The following is a 23,762-nucleotide window of genomic DNA, read 5'->3' on the forward strand; positions in this document are numbered from 1 at the left end:
TAACCCAACCCTGTTTTATATTAGTTCCTTCTGAATACTATTAATAGCCCTGCTGGGGGAAAAAAGGTGATTTGTGCAATCAAGAAAGGGTCATAGAGCAAGGCAGACATTGAGTGATGCTGTTCCATCCTAGGTCTTTGCTGACTGAATAGTAAAGTAGCCACCCAGAAACCAGCTGACAAGAATAATAGGTATTCTGACAATTTCACTGCCCTGAAGAAACAGATATTGGAATTCTTTGTTATCTGCCAGAGGACAGAATCCTTAGCATGGAGTAGCACACTGTGAAGTCTCTAAACGTTTCTAAATTAGGGCAATTTGTTTAGAGCAGTTTTGGATACAGAGCCAACTGGAGCAGAAAGCGTAGATAGGTCCCTAGCGCATCTTGTACAGGCACAACCTTGCCTACTGTCAACTCCCTGAATGTCCATGACTCAGGTATGACAATCGGACAACACTGACATATCATCAGTAAACTCTATAGCTGATACCAATCATCTCCCTTGGTGCTCTCCATCCTATGGGTTTCTACAAAATTTATGGTGACATTCTCTATCATTGTGTCCCTGTAATTTTCATCTTCCTTGCCCATGAAAAGATGGAATACAGAAGGTTCACATATACGAGATACCATTCTTTCAGTGTATGAGGAGAGAGCACATTCCTTTTTTATGCCCAATTCAAATCTTTGCTCCAACTTATGCCCAAAGGTTACAGGAGAGATCGCCATGCCTTTGCACACCAGCAGTCTATCTGAGGTATGATCTTTTCACCTACTATCTTCTTGTCCCATTTATAAATTTTTTATGTCTCTCTTTTCATTTTTCATTTTGTTGATTTGGACAGTGTCTCTGTACCTTTTAGTTAGTTTGGCTAAAGGTTTGTCTATCTTGTTGATTTTCTCAAAGAACCAGCTCTTAGTTTCATTGACTCTTTGAATTATTCTCTTTATTTCTATTTAATTGAGCTCAGCCCTGAGTTTGATTATTTCCAACTGCCTACTCCTTTTGGGAGTTTGTGCTTTTCTCCCCCCCTCCCCCATCCCAGGGCTTCCAGATGTGCCATTAAGTTGCCTGTGTGAGATGTTTCCAATTTCTTTATGAAGGCATTTAATGCTATGAACTTTCCTCTTACCACTGTTTACAATGTGTCCCATAAATTTGGATATGTTGTACCTTCATTTTCATTGAATTTTAGGAAGTCCCTAAATTCTTTCTTTATTTCTTCCCTGACCCAGTTGTTATTAAGAAGAAAGTTGTTCAGTTTCCATGTGTGTGTAGGGTTTTTGTTATTTCTGTCATTGTGGAGATCCAGCTTTAGTCCATGGTGGTCTGACAGGATACAAGGTATTATTTCAATCTTTTTGTATTTGCTGAGGCTTGGTTTGTGACCTACTATATCGTCCATTTTGGAGAAGGTTCTGTGAGGTGCAGAGAAGAGGTTATAATCTCTTGTGTTTAGGTGAAAAGTTCTGTAGATATCTATTAAGTCCATTTGATTCATGACATCTGTTAGTGTCATTATTTCTTGGTTTGGCATCTGTTTCATTGGCCTATCGTTTGGTGAAAGGGGGATGTTGAAGTCTCCCACTATTAATGTGTGGAGATCTATGTGAGGTTTAAGCTTTATTAGTGTTTCTTTTATAAATGTGGGTGCCCTTGTATTTGGGGCATAGATGTTTAGAATTGTGATGTCATCTTGGTTGAGTTTCCCTTTGATGAGTATGAAGTGTCCTTTTTATTTAAATTTAAAAATTTAAAAATAATTGTCTACATTAGTTACATATTTACATCAACTCCCTGCCCTGTCCATATCTAAAACAGAGCCAAGAGTGACACTGACCTTGTTCATGGTAATATGTTTAAAATTGACCGTGATGTCTGTTCAAGATATTTTGACCATCCACTTAGCTCAGACACTCATCATTTTGCCCAACATATGCTGACCCACAAACTGGCCACATAACAAAAGGCCTTAATCTTAGTCTTCAAATAAACACAATCTGGCAGCATCGTGTTTCCACTATGAGTTGGGAGCTTCAGCTAGAATATGAGGCTGTACTTTCTGTTGGAGGTGCACTTACGTTGTCAGTCAATTTTTCTCACCAGAATGTTTCCCAGTGCTGAAAGGAATTTGTTCTAGAGATCTGGGATGGATACTCACATGAAGCCATGACATGTTTCTGTGGTAATTTTCCTCTGTGCCGGCATTGCTCATTCCTTCGGGCTCAATGCTGGGTTCACTTGCACTCCAAGGACTCCCTTCTTAAAAAAAAAAAAAAAAAAAAAAAAAAAAAAAAAAGAACACCAAGAAAGAGGTCAATGTTCAGTCTCCCTAGAGAACACATCAGTAAGGTGTCATTGTCCATGCTTTTGAATCCTAGGGCAGACTCTACTGTGGCCCAACACGTTACAGGGCACAGGACTTTGTTGGAAGAATGATAATAGAAGCTGCTCCCTTAAGTACCACCTGAACTGGCAAGTTCAAAGACATTTATAATCTTTGCTAAGGTGTCTTCCATGTTAAGACATGAGAGCAGAGAAAATACAAGTGTCAAGTCCTTGAGATGAGCCAGCTATAGATTGAGTGTGCCCAAATCCATTCCAGACTGCCCAGATGTCACAGTTGTAGCCAAGCAGTGACACAAACTGACCTGCACTGACATCACAGGGTGATAATGCCTCCACTGGGTTGTGGCTGCACCTGCAATATTCTTGTAGACGCTGGGCTTTGCTTTGTGAGCTATTCAGCACTGTGAGGGGGGCCTTGGAAGGACTAACATGATGTGAAAGCAATGGCAGTCAATTGTGAGCACGCCTTGTGTCCTCTCTGTGGGAGATGTAAAGGAAAGCTCACTGTTTAGTTTATTACTTGCCAAAACCTTGCCCTTAAATCTAAGTGCTTCATGGTTCGTTTTAATAACAAAGCTGTATCTCTGGCCTGATTGTTTTGATTTGCCCGGTGAGGATGGGTTGATCAGTGCAGATAATTCTAACTGAGATGGTAAAGTGGTAATGTTCACCCTGCAACAGCAGAAGCACTTCCCCCATTATCTCCTTGAAAAAGCAAGCCGATTCTTAACTAATGCATAAATTAGCTATTTTTAAAGGCGAGGGTGGGTGGATGTAGAGCATTTTCTATTTTAAACTTTCCCTGCTTAGACACTCAGCTACCCATTTGACAGGCTATCTGTTTATCGATCATTTATCCACGCTTACTGCTGCCTTGAAAGTAGAGGCTGAATGGCAGGGAGGATGTGCTCGAACTTGTACTAAAGACTTAATTATAGGCAGCCTGTTTGCTCTACATTTGTCCTTTTTAGTCTTTTCCTTGCCTATTATGATGTCCATACACTGGACGACCACATAGAGATCTAGAGCCTCTTCGTAGCCTACAGGTGTAATCTATGATGTTAGTGCTTTGATTATCCTGTTGGCTTATTCTTGTGCACTTAACACATCTCAAAAGAGCATCCTTATGGAATGGACCATGAACAACTATTCCCGCTGGATGGTTGGTGAAAAGACATCCCTGAAAAGTAGGTGACCCACTGAAGATCCATAGGTGTCAGGTCTAAACAACCACTCTTTCCTCGTGTTTTTACTGTCAAATGAAGACTACACTATTAAAGTCCTCGACATTTGACTTTGAAGGTCCTAATGAGTAGCAAAGATACACACACACCTGGAGTTCTAAATCTGTCATTGTTGCCAATGTGTTTTTCTGTTCGCTAACAAACACTTTCTATGCTCACAGCTCAAAGTGTGATCCTTGAGTCAGCAGTAGCAGCCTCACGGGGAAGCTTATTTAAAGCGTAGAGTCTCAGATCCCTACACCGTCTGCTGAAGCGGAGTTTGCAGTTGGACAGGACTTCCAGGTGCCAGCTGCACCTGCTCAAGAGCCAAGTGTGTGTGTGGGTTCTCTACGGAATGGGTTCTCTCAACTCCAGCTGTGCTCTTTATCTAGTCACATGGGATGAAATGGACTTGGCTGTTTCAGGACTCGCGCCCTGGCTTCCTACCCCCCACGTCCCTGCACGCCCCGCTCTTCTATGTTACCTAGGTCAGTGACAGTGTCCCTGCTCTGCGACATCTGCAGCTCCTCAGCCTCAGACTCTGAGTCCTGACGTGATAACTTGCTGCTCTTTAAGCTGCCGACTCGGCGGATGCTGGACAAGGAACCCCCCTTCTTCACCTGGAAACTGCGGGTTCCTTTAATCTGGAGCAGGCGAGAACCTCCTATCCTGATCTTCCTGCTGGGAACTGTATTAAAAGAATAAAATAGGGCTTCCCCCGCTTAGTTTTCCCCCAGCCAGTTCAGAGCCACACTCTTCCCAGTTTGTCTCCGAGAAGCCAACTTTCGGCCAGCTTGATTGAGCACCATTTGTAGATAGAGGCCTTTGTGCCAGCCCCTTGTCACCAGGTTTGCTCAGGTGGGAGACTAGGGAGACCAGGAAGGGCTAGTCTTTCTTGAGCAAAGCACACATTATGGCTAGGAATGATCTGCTCTCATTGAGGCCCAGGGTTCACAAGCATGAGTGTGTTTACACAGTACCATCACCAAGATCTGGTAGCAGATTTTAATCACATTCTTATTTGGTTCAATAGACCCATACGCTATGGTTTTTGTTTTTTCTGTGAAATAGGACTTACAGAATTCTGAGAACTGTCATTGGAACCATTTTCTTTGGAACAACCTATTAATATGTAAACACAAGAGGCACGCCTCTCTCTGACAGCAGTGGGTTGTACTCTGCTCCTTGGTGAAAGAAGTAAGGGATCTTTTTCTGGGAGAAGGCTGTGTGTGTGTGTGTGTGTGTGTGTGTGTGTGTGTGTGTGTGTGTGTGTGTGTGTGTGTGCGTGCATGTGTGTGTGTGTGTGTGTTTGATGTAGTTCTATTTTCAATCATTTATAGATTTAATAGCATACTCCTCTCAATCAAAGAGCTAATGAGCTGGGAGTCTAAATGTTCCATGCCCTGTTTTACAGTCTATACATAACAGAAAGGGCATGCATTATTCATGCTTAGTATTCTGGAAGAAACAGTCACCGGGGTGGAAATAAAGTGGTAAAAGAAACATGTTTAAACATTAAATTCACTTTATAAAAATAAAAAGCACAATTTTTTTTCAGGTAATATATACATTTTTCTTTTTAAGTTTTAATAGCATCAAGGTTGATTTTATAGTGGCAGGATGAGGCAAGTTTTCAGGGCTCCAACACTGTTAGGAGAAGGGGGCTGGCTTTATACACTTATCTCATGATATGAACACGATTTCCTACTCACTGCTTAAATCTAATATATGATTGTATTTGAAATCAGGACTTTTGTATTTTAGTTTCAGGTTTCTCCCCCCAAAAATGTCTGTATGAGACAGTAATAAAACTCGAAGTTTTTAAAATGTTAGTTAAATGTACACTTTCAAGGCAATATATATAGGTCAGAAGAATTTGTAGAGAGTAGCCAATATTTACTCTCCGGTTGAGTCTTGTGACCGACAGAGCCTAGGATCACCATTGCTCTGCTTGTACAAAGTTCTTGGAGCTTCCTGAACACCTCTGGATAGAACTGCACATCTGGAAGGATTTTTTTTTTTTTTTTTTGCAGCATGGTTGAATAAATGCCACAAAAACGATAAAGCACAATGATGTAGTTTAATTATAACAGAAGATTCATCCAACTGCATCTTTCAATATTATGTCTAGGCTTGTTTTAGCCTTTATGGTTAATTATTTTTAATGACCATTACTGCAATTTCATGTGTAAGTCGATTGAGAAATAAAGAATATATTACAGTGATAATTCTTGGAAAATTTTTATAGAGGCACTTACTAATGCCTCTTGCCTGAGTTTATGATACTTTTCAGGCTACAAATGCAGCTAAATAACTTCAAATTAGTGAGGTCTGAAAGAGAGTTAATTTTGAGAATTTGTTCTAATTGGAGGCCTCCTGTAGCCCTAAAAAATTAGGGTTTCAAATTATGACATCAATTACTTAAAAGGGACACAGTGATGAGAATTCAGGCTTAATGTTGTTCACCAAATATGTCCTTTGAGACTATAAGCCACTGAATTCTAGCCTTCATCTCAACAACAATAAGAAAGTAGACTCAAAATGAAACAGATTCCTCTGAACTGGATAATAGGTCTCCCTTTGCACATTGTGTCCGTTAGCAAGTCCTGCTGTCTCTACGCTCCAAAACATGACAAGAGTTCAAAGCCCTGCTACCTTTTCTCTGGTCCACACAGCTGCCTCCAGCTGCCTCCTCCTCCTCCCCAGATTCTCCACATGCAGTCACATATGCAGATCAACAGCCTCTAACACACTGGAAACAGAATTAAATGTCTAACCATCTCTGTTAGACTCTGCTTTCCCCTTGCCTCTCTGACCTGTCTCCTGCCACTTCTCCCATACCCATTCTATAATAACTATTGATTTTTTTTTTCATCCTCCTTCAAATGTTCCAGGTTCACTCCTCATGACATCTTCAGCCTCATAGCTGCCTCTGTTTGGGACACTGTCTTCAGCCTTCTGTATTACTGAGATGCCCCATGAAAGTCTCAGTTTAATGTTCATTAATAGAACCTTCTCTGGCCATCTCTCTTTCCATTCCGGATCGCTGTCTTCAACATGATTTATTTTACTTTCCGTTTCATATCTGCAAAGTCTGGCATTTCATGTTGTTAACTGTTATGCCAACAGTTATCGGCTTACGAACGGAAATATCTGTGGGGATATGCTCTTGTTAATGGCCACCTTCTGGGAACTTGTAATAATTTTCTCGGTAGCTGGATGATGAATGAGATGTTTCTGTACTCTGGAACACTAGTTTTTGTTTGTCTTTGAGGCAATAGTAAAAGAGTATTTCATAGACTCTGCTTTCAGCACTTTTTTTCAGTTCTTAAGGGTAAGTTCACGTTCATACTCTCTGGTAGAAACTACTCGTTCTCAAATTGTTTCTTTCAGAAGCTGACTCGGGTTTTTTTTCTTTTATAAGAACTGATGGTACGGCATTAAAAATAGTAGTTACAGTTAGCAGTGTCCCACTGTCACATTGTCATATTGACTGTAGTAGTTGATATGTTTGTCAAAAGGCTTACAAATCTTTAGGGAGACTTGCCAACTAATTGAGAACATTTTATAGTTATGTTCTCATTTTATTTATATTTTTTAGCTTTCTTTTTTTATTTCTTAGATGGCATTTATAGTATTAACAGAGGCATATTGTATGATAAAAATCACTAAGTATGTGAGAATTCGAACATTAAAGACAATTATATAAATAATAACGAAATTGGCATGTTCTAAAAATTAAGCAAATAGTTTACTTTTTAAGATGATGTAGATTTTACTTTATTTAATATTAACTGTATGGGTATTTGGAATGTTTATTCAACTACTTTGAATAATAATTGTGATAATAACTTTGAATGGCTGAAGACTGCTTTTTGAATTAAAGCATTGTTGGTATATGTTTAAAAATGAAAGTTGGATATAATAAATATTTGAAATCACATTGACTTGATATTTCTTATGTGTACATTTCTCAAATATGTTTGTTTTTAAAACATGGCTTCTATTCATCAAACTGCAATATGATATGATACAATGACACTTGTTTTTTTTAAAGGTAGCAACACTCTGATGTTGAACTATTCAAACTTTTCCCATGGCAGCCCCTTTCTTATAAGACTTGAATCATTTTGTATTTTCTCTATATTGAGCTATTCTATTTATTAATTGATTAAGGTCATCAACTATGTACCCATTCATTGTCTATGGAATCCTAGAAAATGTTTCAATGTACACAATCAACTTTCTACAGAGATGTACAGATATTTTAAAAATGTAATTTTTTTTTGTTTTTTATTTTTTGTTTTGTTTTTCAAAAAGCATTTAAGGGCAACAAAAATTTAAAAAATATAAAAATAAGATGGTGGAGGTGACATTTTAGGGCATCCATAAATGAGTGACTTAAAATTGACATTTTCGGCCCTCGCTAGGATTTTCTGTGTTGATTTCTAATCTAGCTGCTCATAATGTAGGAAAATAAGGGTAGCAATGGTAACTTACAGGCTCCCCCATTCGCTCTATGTATGCATTCTATGCTTTACTTGCACTGCCCTACTTAACTCTCTACTGTCACAGTGCAGAGGCTGGTCATTGGACTGACTAGAAAGAAGACTGCTTTTAAAGGTAAGTCCTGTTTACAAGGTCATACAGAGAGGGGCCATATGGAATTCATTTTAGTAGGCTCTTCTTCACATGTTAATGTATGTGAAATTGAACTTAGGATCCCTAGTGTCAGGTGGCAGCTGAAATATTACTGTCTTATTCTTGTTTGTGACCACGTAAGCATCAGCAACAAAATATACAGAATATCTCCTAGCCCATAGGCCAGGTGGTAGTGAGGTTGGAAAAGTGGGTTGGGTATCAGCTGGGCAGTCCTGAAGAGGAACTGAAGCGAGGCTAGCTTCCTACTTCTCCTAACTGGTTTCCATAGCTAGCATAGATGGCTCCTCTTTGCTGTTGTTGAGCTTTGTTTTTTTTTTTTATTATCCTTTATCATATACATTATATATACACCCATCTTTGATTCACTTCTGAACTGATGTGTCATTCATTAACATTCCAATGCTACAAAAGACATTATCCTATAGAAAAAACATGGACATTGACAACTCTGACCTGAAAGGTAATTAAATTTGGGCTGTAAGTTGAAAAGCTTTAACCAGTATATTTTAGTTATACTGGTTATAGTTTGCACAAGAATGATAAATAACAAATAGTAACAATATATATATGTATATATATATATATATATATATGTATGTATATATATATATATATATATATACATACATACATACATACATACATACAATGGTCCCAAAGTCCTCTTTCAAGTAAAAGAAAAAAAAAAAAAAAAAAAAGCAAGCAAAGTGTTAAGGGATTGCTGCAAAATGGTTGAATTTGGGTGTTTTCCCTTTCTCATTAGTTAATAAAATAATGGGTCATCTTAAGGCTGATAGCATCTCACAATCAATGTGGTCAAAGCATAACTGCTAAGCTGGCATGGACGCTCAAGGCATTCTGGCTGCCAAGTTCAACCTCTAACCAGTGGCTTTTCCTACCTCCCCAGCTACAAAGAGTCCACAGAGGCAGCACTGTGTGGAGTCAAGAATTTGGTCACACAGGTTTTGTAGTTTAGACTCCAGATCAACTATTTCCTGTGAGGAAGTCAGATACATGAGGCGACCCTGGTGTCTCCCTACCTTTCTTCTCTTCGGCGCCTGCATCTGATTTGAGGGTGTGGCTGCTGCTGTGAAGGGAATCTTTTGAGTCTTCATTTTCATCCAGAACTCCTGCGAAGCTGATCTTTCTCTCATATCTGTGCCGGTCCAGTTCAGGATCCAGACGAAGCCTGCAGCTCTCCAAGTCCTGAAATGTTATAGAAGGGCATACAGGTGCCAGATGTCCTGAGACAAAGCACTACACTCGGTCTTCATCTCCCTCTCCCTCTCTGTCTATCTCTCCATCTCTGCCTCTCTCCTCTCCCCCTCTCTGTCTCTGTGTCTCTCTCTATCTGTCTGTCTTCTGTCTGTCTGTCTCTCCCTATTTGTCTATGTGTCTTTTTTCTGTCCCTATCTGTCTCTGTCTTCTTCCTTTCCTTCCTTTCTTTTTTCTTTTCTTTCTTTTTTTGTTTTTAATTGTTTTTGTTTTTGACAGGATCTTGCTCTGAAGCCAGAAAGCTGGCTTCATGATCCTCCAGCCTCTGCCCCAGTTTCCTATGTGCTGCAAGGATAGGCAGGCGCCATCAAGCTCCACCTACTGCACTGATGTGGTAAACCTCTACTCACTCTGAGTCACATGCAATTATAATCTAAAATGTTCTGATTGTTCACTTTAAACTGTGGTCTTAAAAATATTCTTGAATTGGAAAATAAGTGTTTTCTAATTGATAGCTACTCCTTATATGTTTTATCTTCCAACAACACAGACTGTTGAACTAGCTGCGAGACATCTCTGACGTTTGCATGTTAATTGCACAATCATGCACTGAATTTGAACATGTTAGGTACAATGGCATAAGTAAGAAATGAGTCCTTCTCTGAGGAACTCAGAATACTAAGATGGAAGATGGGCAAGCATGAATGGTAGACTCCAAGTGGAGGAGTTTGATATCAGACTGGGAGACAACAGTAATAGGATAACGGTTCCTATGTGATATCCAAACCTGAAATCCCCAGAGTCTGAAAATGTGTTGCTTTACACTGAACCTTTGGAGATACAATTAAAGCTAAGGACTTTATGATGTAAAACTTATCCTGTGCTATCTAAGTGGAGCAAATTTAGTTACATGTATCCACAGGCCTCTCTCTGGCTGTGGGTAGAGGAAGCTTCAACACACTATTACTGCCTCAAGATGGAAGAGGGGGAGTGAGGGGGGGTAGTAGTTTATAGAAGGTAGAAAAAAAAAGTGGCAAGGAGGCACATATATTCTTTCTGTATCAAAAAAAGAAAGGCAACCTTACCAACATCTTGAATTTAGCCTTAGACTTTTAACCTGCAGAAGTGGAGAACATGTCTGCACTTTTGAAAACAGGAAGAGAATAGAAGGTGCTATTCGAGGTAACCTTGGATGGAGTTTCTAAGGACACATGTATGGGAAGTCTGTTCAGATTGAGGAAAACGCATGTGTGAGGACAGAGCCTATGGGGGTAGTTTGTATTGGGGAGCTTTTTTACTCTCATCTAGAAAGAACTAAGGACAAGGTATGGAAAGCTCAGGAGGCCTCAGATCTAGACAAAGAACCACAGGCCACTAAGGTATACGGAGAGCAGGAGAAATAGGCTTCCTCAGGGAAGAGCACGCTAGTGGGTTACCCAGTACCAAACGGTCAGTCCTGAAAAATCATACACACGAGTAACATACAGACCGAGGAGGTTGGGCTTCTGGATTTAACAATATGTATGTACAGATACATAAATATACATGTATTTATATGGCAATAATTATTGAAAAAGGCTGAGTTTCAAAAAGTGAAAAGAGGGTTTTATTGGAGAATTTGGAGGGAGGAAGGAGAAGGGAGTAATGATGTAAATATGTCTCAATAAAGGAAATAATGAAGAGAGAAGCCTATGTTTAACAGCAAGAATGCTAGCAGAGTCAGCAAAAGGTCTCAGAAACCTAGTTCAAGGTGAGGAAGAAACACTTTTCTCTTGTTACTAAATGACTGAAGGCTGCTGTGTTCTAGTCTTAGACCTTTTAGGTTTCTTTCTTTGTACTCCCTATAATTCTTCTGGTTGGTTATACAGTCTCTGTCACAGGGCTTTGATATGTAGCTTAGCTTGTGGTCCTCTAAGTGCTGAGCTTCCTGATGTTTGTTGCCATGGCAGCGCTATGCGCTCAGGATAAAAAGGCATGATTGATTTAGAAAACAGAACATTTCATTTTCACTGATGGGTGTCAGCTCGTCACTGCTCTTCAGGGAGGTGTGATTATAAGTTGGCTACATGGAACAGAATTTGCTCACTAGAAAGAGTCACTGATGTAGAGCTTTAAGTGTTAAAAGGCAGAACAAAAGTGACTGAGCTAAACCAAGGCACTTACAATTTTTATGAAAATTGCGGCTAATCTGAAAATGAGAAATTAGATGTACTCTAAGCTTTCCCAAAGACTGTATTAATCAGGAGGCCTGAAGGAACAATATTGAAGGAAGTCTGTAGGTCGGATATTTCGTTACTACTGGCGTAAACTAAGTACATGCATCGAGGTGAGTTGCATTGATTTTATAAAGTACTCTCAACAGAACAGTGAAAATGACAGTTCAGAAAAATAAAGATCAAACAACCATGATGTCACAGAGGGCAAGTAGGTGGACTTGCCTTTTCTAATAGTCAAATGTACAGTTTCACCATCCACTGAAGGTGATTTTCTCTTGAAGACAAACATGTCATTCATAAATGTTTCCAACTCAAAAATACCCATTTTTGTTTTAGGATGTGAGGAAATGTTTTTTTTTTTTTAAGAAAATTCAAAAAACTAAAGTCAGAGGCTGTGCTCCATGGTATCTGAACATTGACTCCTTTTTCTCACTTTTGGTCTCGCCCTGAGATTGGCCTTACATGACTTATTCGCACTGTTTGATTTTAACAACAGGAGAGGTGAGTTGTAAAATACCCTTAGCTGGAAGCTGGTGTGACAGGATGTGGAAAAGGCCTTGTGCAAAAGGGGAGAAGGTTTTGTTTGGCTCCTCAGGTAAAGCTACAGACTGACTGTGATGAAAGGATCATTGGTTTCCACCAGAGGCCCAAGGTGTTCCCTATAAATGCACACTCTGAAGGTTTATGGGCCTTGCAAAGTATTTATAGGTACAGTAAAATAAATAGTACCTGGCACATGAGTGTATTTTTATGTGCCAATATCTATAGTGTGTAGGTGTCTGGGTGTGTGAGTGTGTGTGGGTGTGTGTGCACGCACGTGCATGTGCACTTGTGTGCAGCCATATTTTTGTCTATCTATAATCCACAAGAAATGCTATGAGAATTACATGTTTGGAAATGCTGAAAATCTAAACACTGAAGTCATTTATCCCATACTATAAATGAAAAATTTGTTTGGAAGCAAACTTCTATATGAATGTAGAAGCTGTTAGTATGAAAGAAAATAGGTTAATGACTTGTAAAGAATGTTGGCCATAAAGCTCCTCAATATTTGTAGGGTAAAGAAATGTGGGCTCCTAGGTGTTTCCATCAAAATGACTGGTGATCATCAGTTAGATGCTCTACCAGGAAGTTCTATTTCCAACGACTTCTAAGCCAACCTTGGAGTTATTATTTTAACAGACAAAAGAGATGATCTTTTTAATGTATGAAACACCTTTGGTTAAATTTTCTGGTCTTCAAGTACTTGAAGGTTTGGGAGTACAGGAAACCTAGCTGCAGTTCCCTGTTTCCAAGGAGCCTGACTGTTGACACATGTTTCTTCAACATACCACTAGAGGCTCAGTGCGAGGTCTAGGTAGGCAAGAAAACGTCTCCCTCAGGAAGGTGGTTATCTCCAGGAGAAGTTGGCATGCTGCCATCTTCAAGGCAAAGGGACAGCCACATTTAGAGGGGTTCACAGTACCTAAGAAGAGAAAGAATTCTTCATAAGAAGACAAATCAGTAACAGATAGAAGGCCATGGTGTAATGGGCCTAGTTACATCCATGTCAAATCAAACTACACATAAGAACATTTCTACACAGCCCCAATTTACCTACTCCTGTCAGTATCCCTTGGTATGACCATCCACCTCTCTCCTTCCTCTCTGAAGTTCTGTAACACATGCTTTAGCATTAAAGGTTCAGGCAAGCAGAAGTCAGGGTTTCTCTTTACAGCACTATAGAGTAACACATCCCAGCTCCAGTGTAACCAGAAGACTGCTTGGTGAAATAGAAATTGAAAGTGACCTTGTATTCAGTCAAGCCTTGACTGCATATATGACAACCAGCTAGGCCTGGAGCCCTAATATCCTTCCAGCTCATGAGCATTTATCCAAACAGCTCATGTTTACTTTGGCCTTCTGAGAGCTGTGAAGTTCTTTCAACCTCTAGTTCAATAGGTTTTTGTGCAGCACAGTCACAAGAAAAGATATCACCTGATCACCCATACTACACATTTTGGTTCATTTGTAACAGGGTCTCTCAGTTCCAGTAGTCCTGGATGTCCTAGAACTCACTCTGTAGACCAGTCTCTAGTGTCCAAACCACAAAGGTCCACCTGTTTCTGACTCCCAAGTGCTGGGACTAAACGTGTGTTCCACCACACCCAGTTCACAGTGCACATTTTAATACAAGATATCCTGTCACAGCAAGACACACACGTACCACAAGTAACTGAGTCTCCTTCACTTTAAAGTATATTGGCCTTTTATTTTGTCAGACACTCAAATAACATGGACCAACTAACTGATTTTAGACTGAAGACAGGTAATGGCCAAGGGACTTAAGAAAGGTCATAACTGGTTGTGATATCTGCATTAACATAAACCACAAAGAAAGATCTTGGCTACTCTTTCCTCAGAAAAGAAGAAGGCCATGCAGTATTCTACCTCTTACAGAAGAAAGAACATTGTTATCAGTTGAATAAAGCAAGCCATCAAACGGTCACAATATCATTATATGTCAATAATTTAAGAAAATATCCCCAGAGAGTGTCTCCAGGGCATAATGAGAGTTGTTAACTGAATAGCATACATGTTTTTTTGACACAGAAGGGAGATTAGTCTTCTGAGGACATCTGGCCTATTTTTCCCTCCTGAGAGCCGTTGCTTTTTCTCCATAGTTAAAACGTGACTGGAAAAACTGCCTCTCGCTTAAATTGAAGGAGACAAGCTTCTGTGGAATTTCCAAACGGACATGTGCTCACTTTAAATTTAGCGTTGGAATGCAAGATTAGCTAAATCACACATAACAACTGCACAACCGGTGGATAATCACACACATCCCTCTTACGTTCCCATAGAGAAAACAGAGCTGCGAACGTTACCTAGATGAACAAAATTTCAAAAGCTCTCTCCTGGTTATTATCTGAAAGAGTCCGTCACAGTGAGCAAAGGTGGAGGTCTACAGAGGCCAAACTAAATGCTGACGAAACAGACGTAACATAGGACTGAATGGAGCCTTTGTGGTTTAGTGTAGATAGTGCCCTGCAGCCTATGGGGTGTACTCATTCAATGCTTCTGCTCCCTGAGCACTGAAGGGCCTCTGAGTAGCTTCCAAAGTATGTCTCTTGTTGGCTGCCATTCATAGCAAGCTTTCCCCAGGTTACGTGACCGCTAGACAGTTACTATCTAACATTCTAGCATTTAACCTATGAGTGCAAATTATTTAAAAAAAAAAAAACAAAACAAACAAACAAGCTAGGTTTTCTTCAGAATCCACTCTTTTTTTTTTTTTTTTTTTTTTTTTTTTTTTTTTTGGTTTTTCGAGACAGAGTTTCTCTGCATAGCCTTGGCCATCCTGGACTCACTTTGTAGACCAGGCTGGCCTCGAACTCACAGCGATCTGCCTCCCTCTGCCTCCCGAGTGTTGGGATTAAAGGCGTGTGCCACCCCACCCGGCTCAGAATCCACTCTTATCATTCGGCTGATACACTCGTGTAGAAATTCAGTATGGTATCATCAGAGATATTAAGATCTGCTAGGATTTCATAAGGTATAAAAAGGGAGCAAAATAATGGGGGAGAAAATACTAAATTCTTGGTGCAGAAGAGGAAAGGAACACAGTGAGAATTTTCTTTGATCACTGTTTAATTTTTTTCCAATGTTATCATCTAGCCATCATTTTATACTTTATGAAACGTGATATGGCAGATTTGGTATGAATTAACCAAGAATAACCCGTGAGACACAAGCAGAGAACTTGAGTTGCAAATGAAGAGGAAAGGCTTAATGGAAAAAAAATGTTGCTCCTTCCATTGTGGAAAGATGTTGATTCTACACCCCTAACTGGAATTTACACTCAACAAAATACACCTCTTTGCACCCTCCCTAAGGCTTGTGTGGTGCAGAGCACACACATGTATAACATGACTCTCAGGAGGATCTATCAGAAGTTTTCTTGTTTCTCATTCTATGACAACTCTAATAGATAAAGCACAGGACAGTCACCATTTAAGCAAATTTTGAATTTCTTATTAATACTGTAATATGCTCTGATTAAACCAATATTTTAGTTCTTTGGAATGCATTTCTTGTGTGTGTGTGTTTCAGTGTATAAACTTGCTATTATAGATGTGTGCACATGTGCATGTGGACATGCATATATGTGCATGAATGTGGAGGTCGGAGATCGATGCCAGGAGTCTTCTTCCAAATGCTTCCCACCTTTAAGGGGTTTTGTTCTCATACAGGCTCTTTCAGTGACTCTGAAGCTCACCCATTCAGTGGGACCAGCTGGCCAATGAGTTCTGAGGACTTCCCAGTCTGTCTCACAATGCTAAGGTTACAGGCTCCCACAACTGTGTCCATCTTTTAAAGGGAGCTCTTGAGAATCTAAACTCAGGTCCTAACGCTTGCGCAAGAAGCAATTTACCAACTGAATAATTTTCCCATCCCCAGGAAAGCATTTCTTATTAAATTCCATTTTGCGTGATGCTTTTGTTTCCCAATGTGATAACAACATAAAGTCTTGAGGTGGAGAAGAAGAAGGAAGGAAGTTAGGAAGGAAGGAAAGAGAAAGGAAAAGAAGATAAAAGAAAAGAAAAGCCTTCTCAGAAAGCAGACTTTTACAAGTGCTTCCGCTCTCAGAGGCTTAGTATGAATCAAGGTGTATCAGCAAGACTCAGAGGCTAAAAGGTAATGTCCCTTTCATATGGCCTGCAGTGCTTTGCCATCTGCCTCCTCTCAACCCCGACTCCGACCCTCTTTGGTCTTATGTACATGCTTTGCATCCACACGAGGATAAGGGCAATGGTATGCAGGAGATATAGGGAGATGGAGAGCATATGAGCGAGGAAGAGTATTCAGTGTCCCTATAGCAGAGTCTCTTACAAGCAGGGCCTCTTGTAGTAAAGGGAGTCTCCTTACTGTCATCTAAAAAGTCTTCCTCCTCATCCTCCTTCCGCAGTCTTCTCTTGGTCTCCTCATCATAAATAAGGCCAAGCAGGTTAGCAGGGCTCTCGCTCTCACCATGGCAGAGCTCGTTCAGTCGGATGCCAATTGCCTACAGTGGACAAGGAAAGAATGAGACACCACGAAGGATGTCAGACTCTAAGACAGCACACAATCAGCCAAAGAACGGGCATGATTTCCCACATGCCCCTCTTCTGTATTCCACGTGCTGTCACCATCATCTTCTTTAATGCAGGGATCTAGACATGGAAAGGACACTGCTGTCTCTAGAGTCATTTGGTCTAAAGATTGGGAAAAAATGGAATGGATACTTTGATATGCACATGCAAACACTTTTATTAATCAAATGTCTACATTTATCTGAAATTCGTTCATTTTGTAGATCTGATGTATAGAAGCAAGCCAGAATTGTTTGCATTCCCTGTCCCCGACTATGTGGTAAGTATGCAGGTATGCGCATTTATGCAAGTGTGGAGTCCAGAGGACAACATTGGGTGTTCTGTTCCATTTTTCTCCACTTTATTCCTTTGAGACAGGCTTTCTCAGTGAGCTAGGTTGGTGTTCATCAAGCCCCAGCAAGACTCCTGTGTCTATCCCCCATAGTGCTGGTGTTACTGGTAGGAGTGGACACACTGGACATTTTTTTTTGTGGGTACTAAGGATTCAGACTCAGGTACCCATGCTCAAACATTCTCACCAACTGAGCAATCTCCCCATCCTACATGCAGTATTTTTTAAAAAATAGGAGATTTTAGGGCAGAAAAAAAAAGACAGCATCACTCCTCAGAGTGTGTCTGATTACACTATCTTACAAGAGTGTCAATGCATGCTAATGAGTTTGGAAGTTGGCAAGAATTCCACTCCTGTGGTTTTTGTTTTTTGTTTATAATACCATTGTATGCACTTATTGGTGTTTATAGACCTTTACCCATCCCATGACAGTAAGTTAATAAGAAATGTTAAGTGCCCTTCTGGGAGAGCTTCTAAAACCCACAGTAGAAGTGGGACATTTAGTAACTTGGCACACTGACAATATTGACTCTTACATGGCACACACACAACCAAGCTCTTGCTATCTGCTCTCCTGAATCAAGACACTTTGTTCCACAGTTTATCAAGAGGTGAATACACTATCTCTATCCAGTTCCTGTTGTATCCAAATGATGCAGAATACACAACAATGAATGAGAGACTTAGGAAGGAGTCTCAAGGATACAGCTAAAATGAACACAGATTCCTGGTTTGATAGTCTTGTACTCTGTACATTAATAAAAACAAATCCCAACTCACTTTCTTCTTTCTTCCTGTATCAAGCTTATGAAATATTTAGCAAGTTGCAAAGTTCTCAGCATGTAAGGAATTAGACTCGCTACTGGAAACCAACTTGTACCAATGAACAGACATGCAAAGTGCATCCAGAATGCTTTCAATAACACAACTGTTCTGAATGTGTTAAATTTCTGGAAATAGGAAGGTCTTTGTAAGATCTTGGATTAGATGACAAATTGCAAACCAGGAAACAAAAATCCTGGCTAGGAAATACCAATAAAAGCTATCACAATATCACCCGGTTTTACTTGCTAACCTCTAAAGTCTTAAATAAATAAAGAAGGCCATAAGCAGCACCACATAAGACAAAGACCTTGTTCTGAGGACGAGGCATGATGAATTTGGAGTGGAGGTAGCCATCTGAATGGCGAGACTCAGAGGAAGTGACTTTTTAATATTAACTTTTCTTTGATATTGCAATGAAATTATTCAAATTAAACATCCAGTTTATTAAAAAAAAAATCAAACCCTGAACTTGCCTAATGTAATGCTAATGTCTAAATAACAATTTAAAGTCCTATCTTTCATTAGAGGCTGGGGGCATATCTTAAGGAGATGTAATTCCTTTCGTTCCTCATTCACGAAATATTTATAAAGTGAGATAACTTGTAAGGTATTGAATGAGACACGAATATACATATACTGTTCAGATATAGTGGTGCCTTGTATGCATGTGCTTTATGAAATATGAATGCACTTACAGGAAGATCACTGGTCAACAGGAAAGTTATAGACGTTAAGAGATGAGCTGAAGGCTGTGGACTGGATTTGAGCATGCCTGCCTCCTATCTTTTCCTTGTCTACACATGGAGTCTACTGGGGACATAAAAATATGCTGAGATGGCGCATTCACTGGTTCAGAAGATAAACATCAAACACAGTTCAGAGACCCAGGTATCTCATTGCTACAGACTTAGAGGGGCTGGCTAATGTGTTGGCTGAGTGAAAATGCAGAAAGAGGTTCACTTGAAGGAACTAAAAGTTTCTGTGATTTTGCAAGTATCCAGTCGTTGAGGGACTCACCAGGAATCATTGAAGAATAACTTTTTTTTTTAATGAGGAAAATGTGCAGGCAGGCTGGAAAGGTACTTTAGGACTTGGAAGTCTAACGACCCATTGGAGGGACATTGTGCTGCCTGCTCAGGAAGGTAGTGAAAACACATGAAGCTTGCTATTAACATTAATATAAGTCTACTACTTATATAAATTTATACGTTTATATACTATTAATTATATAACATAATTATAACATTAAGTGTTGAAAGCTAACGTGTAATTAAAAAAATATATAAAACAATATAATATATATAAATTTATAAAGTAAATTTATAGTATAAAGGCTTATGCTAAATATGCTTCATGCGTATGAGCTAATTCATTTTCATCACTCATAATCTTAGAAATTAGTTGAGCAAAAGTTGGACAATGATTTCAACGTAAGCAATTTGGACCATCACTCAGGGAAAGGGAGGCATTAAAGTCCTTTTTTCCTAACCAAAAAACCGGTAGGTTATAGAATGAATCAGAAGAGCCAAAGCTGGAGGCAGAGAGAACAGTATGAACATTCCATTTTGGATAGATTATGTCCCATGGAGATGATCTTACAGGCAGTGTGCAAGACAGATTGTAAAGTGTGGTTGTGAGAATGAGAGAAAATGGAAAATAATCATCTAAATGTATTATATATTTATATAGAGAGTATGCGAGTGTAGTATGTACGTATGCATTTCACCACCAGGGGACTGGAAATGGTGAATGCTGTTACTAAAAAGGCCTTTAAAACTGCTTTACATGGAAAATAAGGGGTACCATAAAAAAAAAAAAAAGCTATGTGCCAGTGAGCTTGAGACTCATCGGTGTGGGAGCGTTTCGTACTTCTGGCAAAGGGGGTGGGAAGAGGGATATGGGGCAGCTTTGTAAGCTTGGTAATGAGATATGCTTCTGTTACTGACTGCGTCAGTTAAAATAAGATAAATGCAAGTTGTCATGGTTTTAATTATATAAAGCTAACGAAGCACGCAGAAATATTAGTGTTGGAACAACATCGACATGATTATAGTACAAGAATTATTATTATTGGAAGATTTTTAAATGGTGGCCCACGCATTGTTGAAACATTGAAATGCAATTTTCCCTGTAATTGGAAAATTGTTAATCTCACTATATATATGCCTGATTTCAGCTATATTTGCTATATACTCTTAATAAATTGCTCTGTTTATGTTTCAGGCTTTCAAAAATACCAGTGATGCATACATCTCTATGTTACAAATTAATAGATGGAATAACAGATTGATTGAGACCTCCTACAGTCTGTCTGTCTCCTACACACAGGAAAGCATAAAGAGGTGGATCATCTTGGGGCGTATTATATAAAACACCTCACTTGATCATAGGACTGATTATTAATCATATTGAAGACCCAGATGGAGTTGGTATTATATATACTCCTTTGTCACTATATCAAAACAAGGCCTGAAGGCACCTTTCTCAGAAAGGCTCGATGCACATCTGGTGGATGTGTTTATAACTTACAACGTCTTACAAGAAGTCTCCAAATGTATTCTTATGTCCTTTTAATGTTATTATCAGAGAAAGGTCCATCTGTGTTTGTTATTTATAGCCTATTGCCAGGGGAGAAATACAGGAGCTAAACACTTTACCTTTTAACTCAAAAAAGTTAAAAGGCTGAACAAAAACACTATACGCTTCCATTATATTGGGGAGCAGACTTTCCAAAAGTACCTGGGCTTTTGAAAATGAGAACACATTTTACCAGCAGGGGCGCTGAATGGCTTTGATATAGTTTGGGGTAGAAAATAAAGGGTGTCAGGGTAAGAAAACCCCTTGTCCTGCTCACTTCCATGCAGGGATATGAATTTCCAGTGTGATGATTTTACTTTGACAATCACAAATGCAGTCTCACAGAAAAATATCACCCCTGATTTCAGCACAATTGTGAGGCCAAGTAACTGAGAAACACTATTCAATATCTTAATAACAAGAAAACTAAATATGAAAGAGATAGGCTGGGATTTGCAACTATGTTTAGGGAAAGTGCTTGGGTTATAGCTTGGTCCTAACCAGAGGAGAGGCCATTCAGGATAAACTCGTGCATAGACTAGGCATTGAGTCCCAGGGAGAGGTTCATGGCCAGCCCCCTCCAATTATCAGTCCTATCTTTCCTAGAATCTCATATTCATATTTCTACCTTCAACACTGTATTAAAATAGCACAACCATCCTGGAAACATGTCTTACAGACATTTAGAGGGCCCTGTCATGAAGATTGTTAAGAGAGAGCTGCCGTCCCCACTCCCACCTCAGGTATGCTTCCTCCACCAATCCTGTTTTGTTCAGTATGACATGTGTCTTTAAGATTTCTTTTCTTTTTTCTTTTTTTTTTAACCATAGTTATTCATCAAACACATTTAGGGTAATGTTTCTATTGCTTACAGAATGTAGGAAAATTAAGTGGAGTTATGTGACTCAAAAATCAACTCACTGTTTTTTAAAGACCAGATGATACACAGGAAGAAGGTTTTCCCTCATATAAACTGTGCATCAGAACCCTCAAAAAGGCTGTACTGATAAGAGTGCTAGCATTAATAAAGAACACAGTCTGATATTTATGAAATGCACCTCACATAGTTTTTTTTTTTACATAGGATGGTTATATAAGACAAAAGAAAATTCAGTAAAAGAGAGAAAGATTAATACATTCATGTTTACAGACAGGCACCACACAATCTTGTATGTCTTCTGAATTGCTATGCAAATGAGATGAAGGAAGACTAGACGCAGAAAATCCTAAATTAGTGACATTAGTTCATGCACTTGGTAGAGTCATTGAAGGAATTATAACAGTAGCTTTAAGCATTCTGAGGCTCCTAGTAGTGGGGGTCGCGGGTACTGAAGAGGTCACCCTGTAACTAGACAGGCCTCTTAGTGGACAGAGGCGAACATCAACCCACTCACAAAAGTTCAACCTCAAATTTGCCCTTCCTACAAGATGTGCAGGGATAAAGACAGAGCAGAGGTTGAGGGAATGTCCAACCTATGTCTGCTCCAACCTGAGACCTACACCATGCAAGAAAGCCAACCCCTCACACTATTAATGACACCTTGCTATACATGCAGATGGGAGCCTAGCATAGCTGTCCTCTGAGAGGCCCCACCCAGAAGCATATCCAAACAGATGCTAAGACTCACAGTCCAACATTGGGTGGAATTCAGGGAGCCTTGTGGAAGAGTGGCGGGGTGGGGTGGGCTGAAGGACGTCGAGGAGACAGGAACTTCACAAGAAGACCAACAGAGCCAACTAACCTGGGCCCAGGGGGGCTTGTGGAGACTGAAGCACCAACCAAGGACTGGACTGGACTTAGGCCCTTTACACAGATGTACCTGATGAGCATCTTGGTCTTCATGTGGATCCACTAGTAAAGGGAGTGGGGACTGTTGCCTGCTTTTAGATCAAGCTACCTTTGTAGGGTTGCCTTGCCAGGCCACCAAGGAAGAGGATCTACTCAGTCCTGATGTGACTTGATGTGCTGGGGTGGGTGGGGGGGGGCTCCCATATTCTGAGGGAGAAAGGAGAAGAGGGAGGGAGAGTCGGACTGAGAGGAGAGTAAGGATGGGGCTATGATTGAGATGTAAAGAGAATAAAATATAAATTAATTAAAAATGATTTAAAAAAAAAAGAGTGTCAGTGGGGACAAGAGGGGTGAGAGATAATGGGTAGGAGGTGAAGATGTCTAAAAATAGTATGTACATACATTAAATTGCCAAAGAATAAAAAATGTTAAAGTTTTAAAAAGAAAAAAAGAAATGTGCTTATAATGATAACAATAATTTGACCACAAACATGATTCCTGAGCTCAGAAATTAAAAGCAAGGCTTTGGAATCCAACGTGGGAGACTGATACTGGTTAATTAACTGTATGCACTCTTGTACACTACTGTATAAACCTCAATGTCTTTAACTATAAAACCAAACAGTAATATTTAGCCTTATAGATTTGTTGGGGGGAATTAAATGATTACTTTTCTCCCAAGGAGCTCATCTGGTGCCTGGAATATATCAGAGATATAATAATAAATAATAATGTAACAAATATAATAATAAATGTCTAAAAAACAAATTCATTAAGGGAAACTTCACTTCACTCAAATGCCCCATGTTTTACAGAAAAAGGACAAGTGCTCACATCTCCCCATTGGTAGAAGAGCTTGGCAGCATTCCACTGCAGCTTCTGGTTCCGCTTGTTGCCCACGATGGGAGACCTGCCTCGGGAAAGGCCTTTCTTGGTGATGTTCACATGGTGACCTTTCATCCACTCTGGCCAATTGCCACGGTTGCACCGGTGGACAAAGCGGGCACATTCCAGAAACAGAGCTGCTCTGGCCACCACAGGGGCCTCCTGAGATGAGGTAAAGGGAAGAACAACGTAGGATTAATACAGAGTTTCTTTAAGAAGCACTGAGGTGGGATGACGGAGTTTCTCACCATACGTCAGCCAGGTTGTTTTGATCTTGCTTGGCCACATTTCTTAGGATGGCATGAGCACAGCACAGGGAAATCTGGAAATGGAATCTCAAAGGCACTGCGGACCTTGGGGAGTTAGTTAGGTGTCCTTAGAGAGCTCAGGCCACTTTTACCTTCTCAGTTCACAACTGATTACATGCTTTCATTATATATATTTGAGTTATTTTTTATTGAAAATAGTTTTTTTTCTATACAATATATCTGGATCACGATTCTCCCTCCCCGAGTTCCTCTCAGATCTTCTTTAACTCCCCGCTCACCCAAATCTC

The 23,762-nt window shown here is 39.7% G+C and overlaps 1 protein-coding gene across 1 annotated transcript in view; it reads right to left on the reverse strand.

The window, feature by feature from the left end:
• The window catches only part of Unc80 (unc-80 homolog, NALCN channel complex subunit), a 181,328-nt gene that overhangs the window by 79,195 nt on the left and 78,371 nt on the right, over positions 1-23,762 (reverse strand). Inside the window, exons 23-28 of the mRNA XM_051154166.1 lie at positions 23,156-23,368; positions 16,576-16,711; positions 12,999-13,132; positions 9,277-9,442; positions 4,059-4,262; positions 2,164-2,264 (exon numbers count right to left, since the gene is read on the reverse strand). Coding sequence (XP_051010123.1) covers positions 2,164-2,264; positions 4,059-4,262; positions 9,277-9,442; positions 12,999-13,132; positions 16,576-16,711; positions 23,156-23,368 — 954 coding nt within the window. The remainder of the gene's footprint in view (positions 1-2,163; positions 2,265-4,058; positions 4,263-9,276; positions 9,443-12,998; positions 13,133-16,575; positions 16,712-23,155; positions 23,369-23,762) is intronic.

Source organism: Acomys russatus, chromosome 12, assembly GCF_903995435.1.
Source record: "Acomys russatus chromosome 12, mAcoRus1.1, whole genome shotgun sequence".
Taxonomy (NCBI): domain Eukaryota; kingdom Metazoa; phylum Chordata; class Mammalia; order Rodentia; family Muridae; genus Acomys; species Acomys russatus.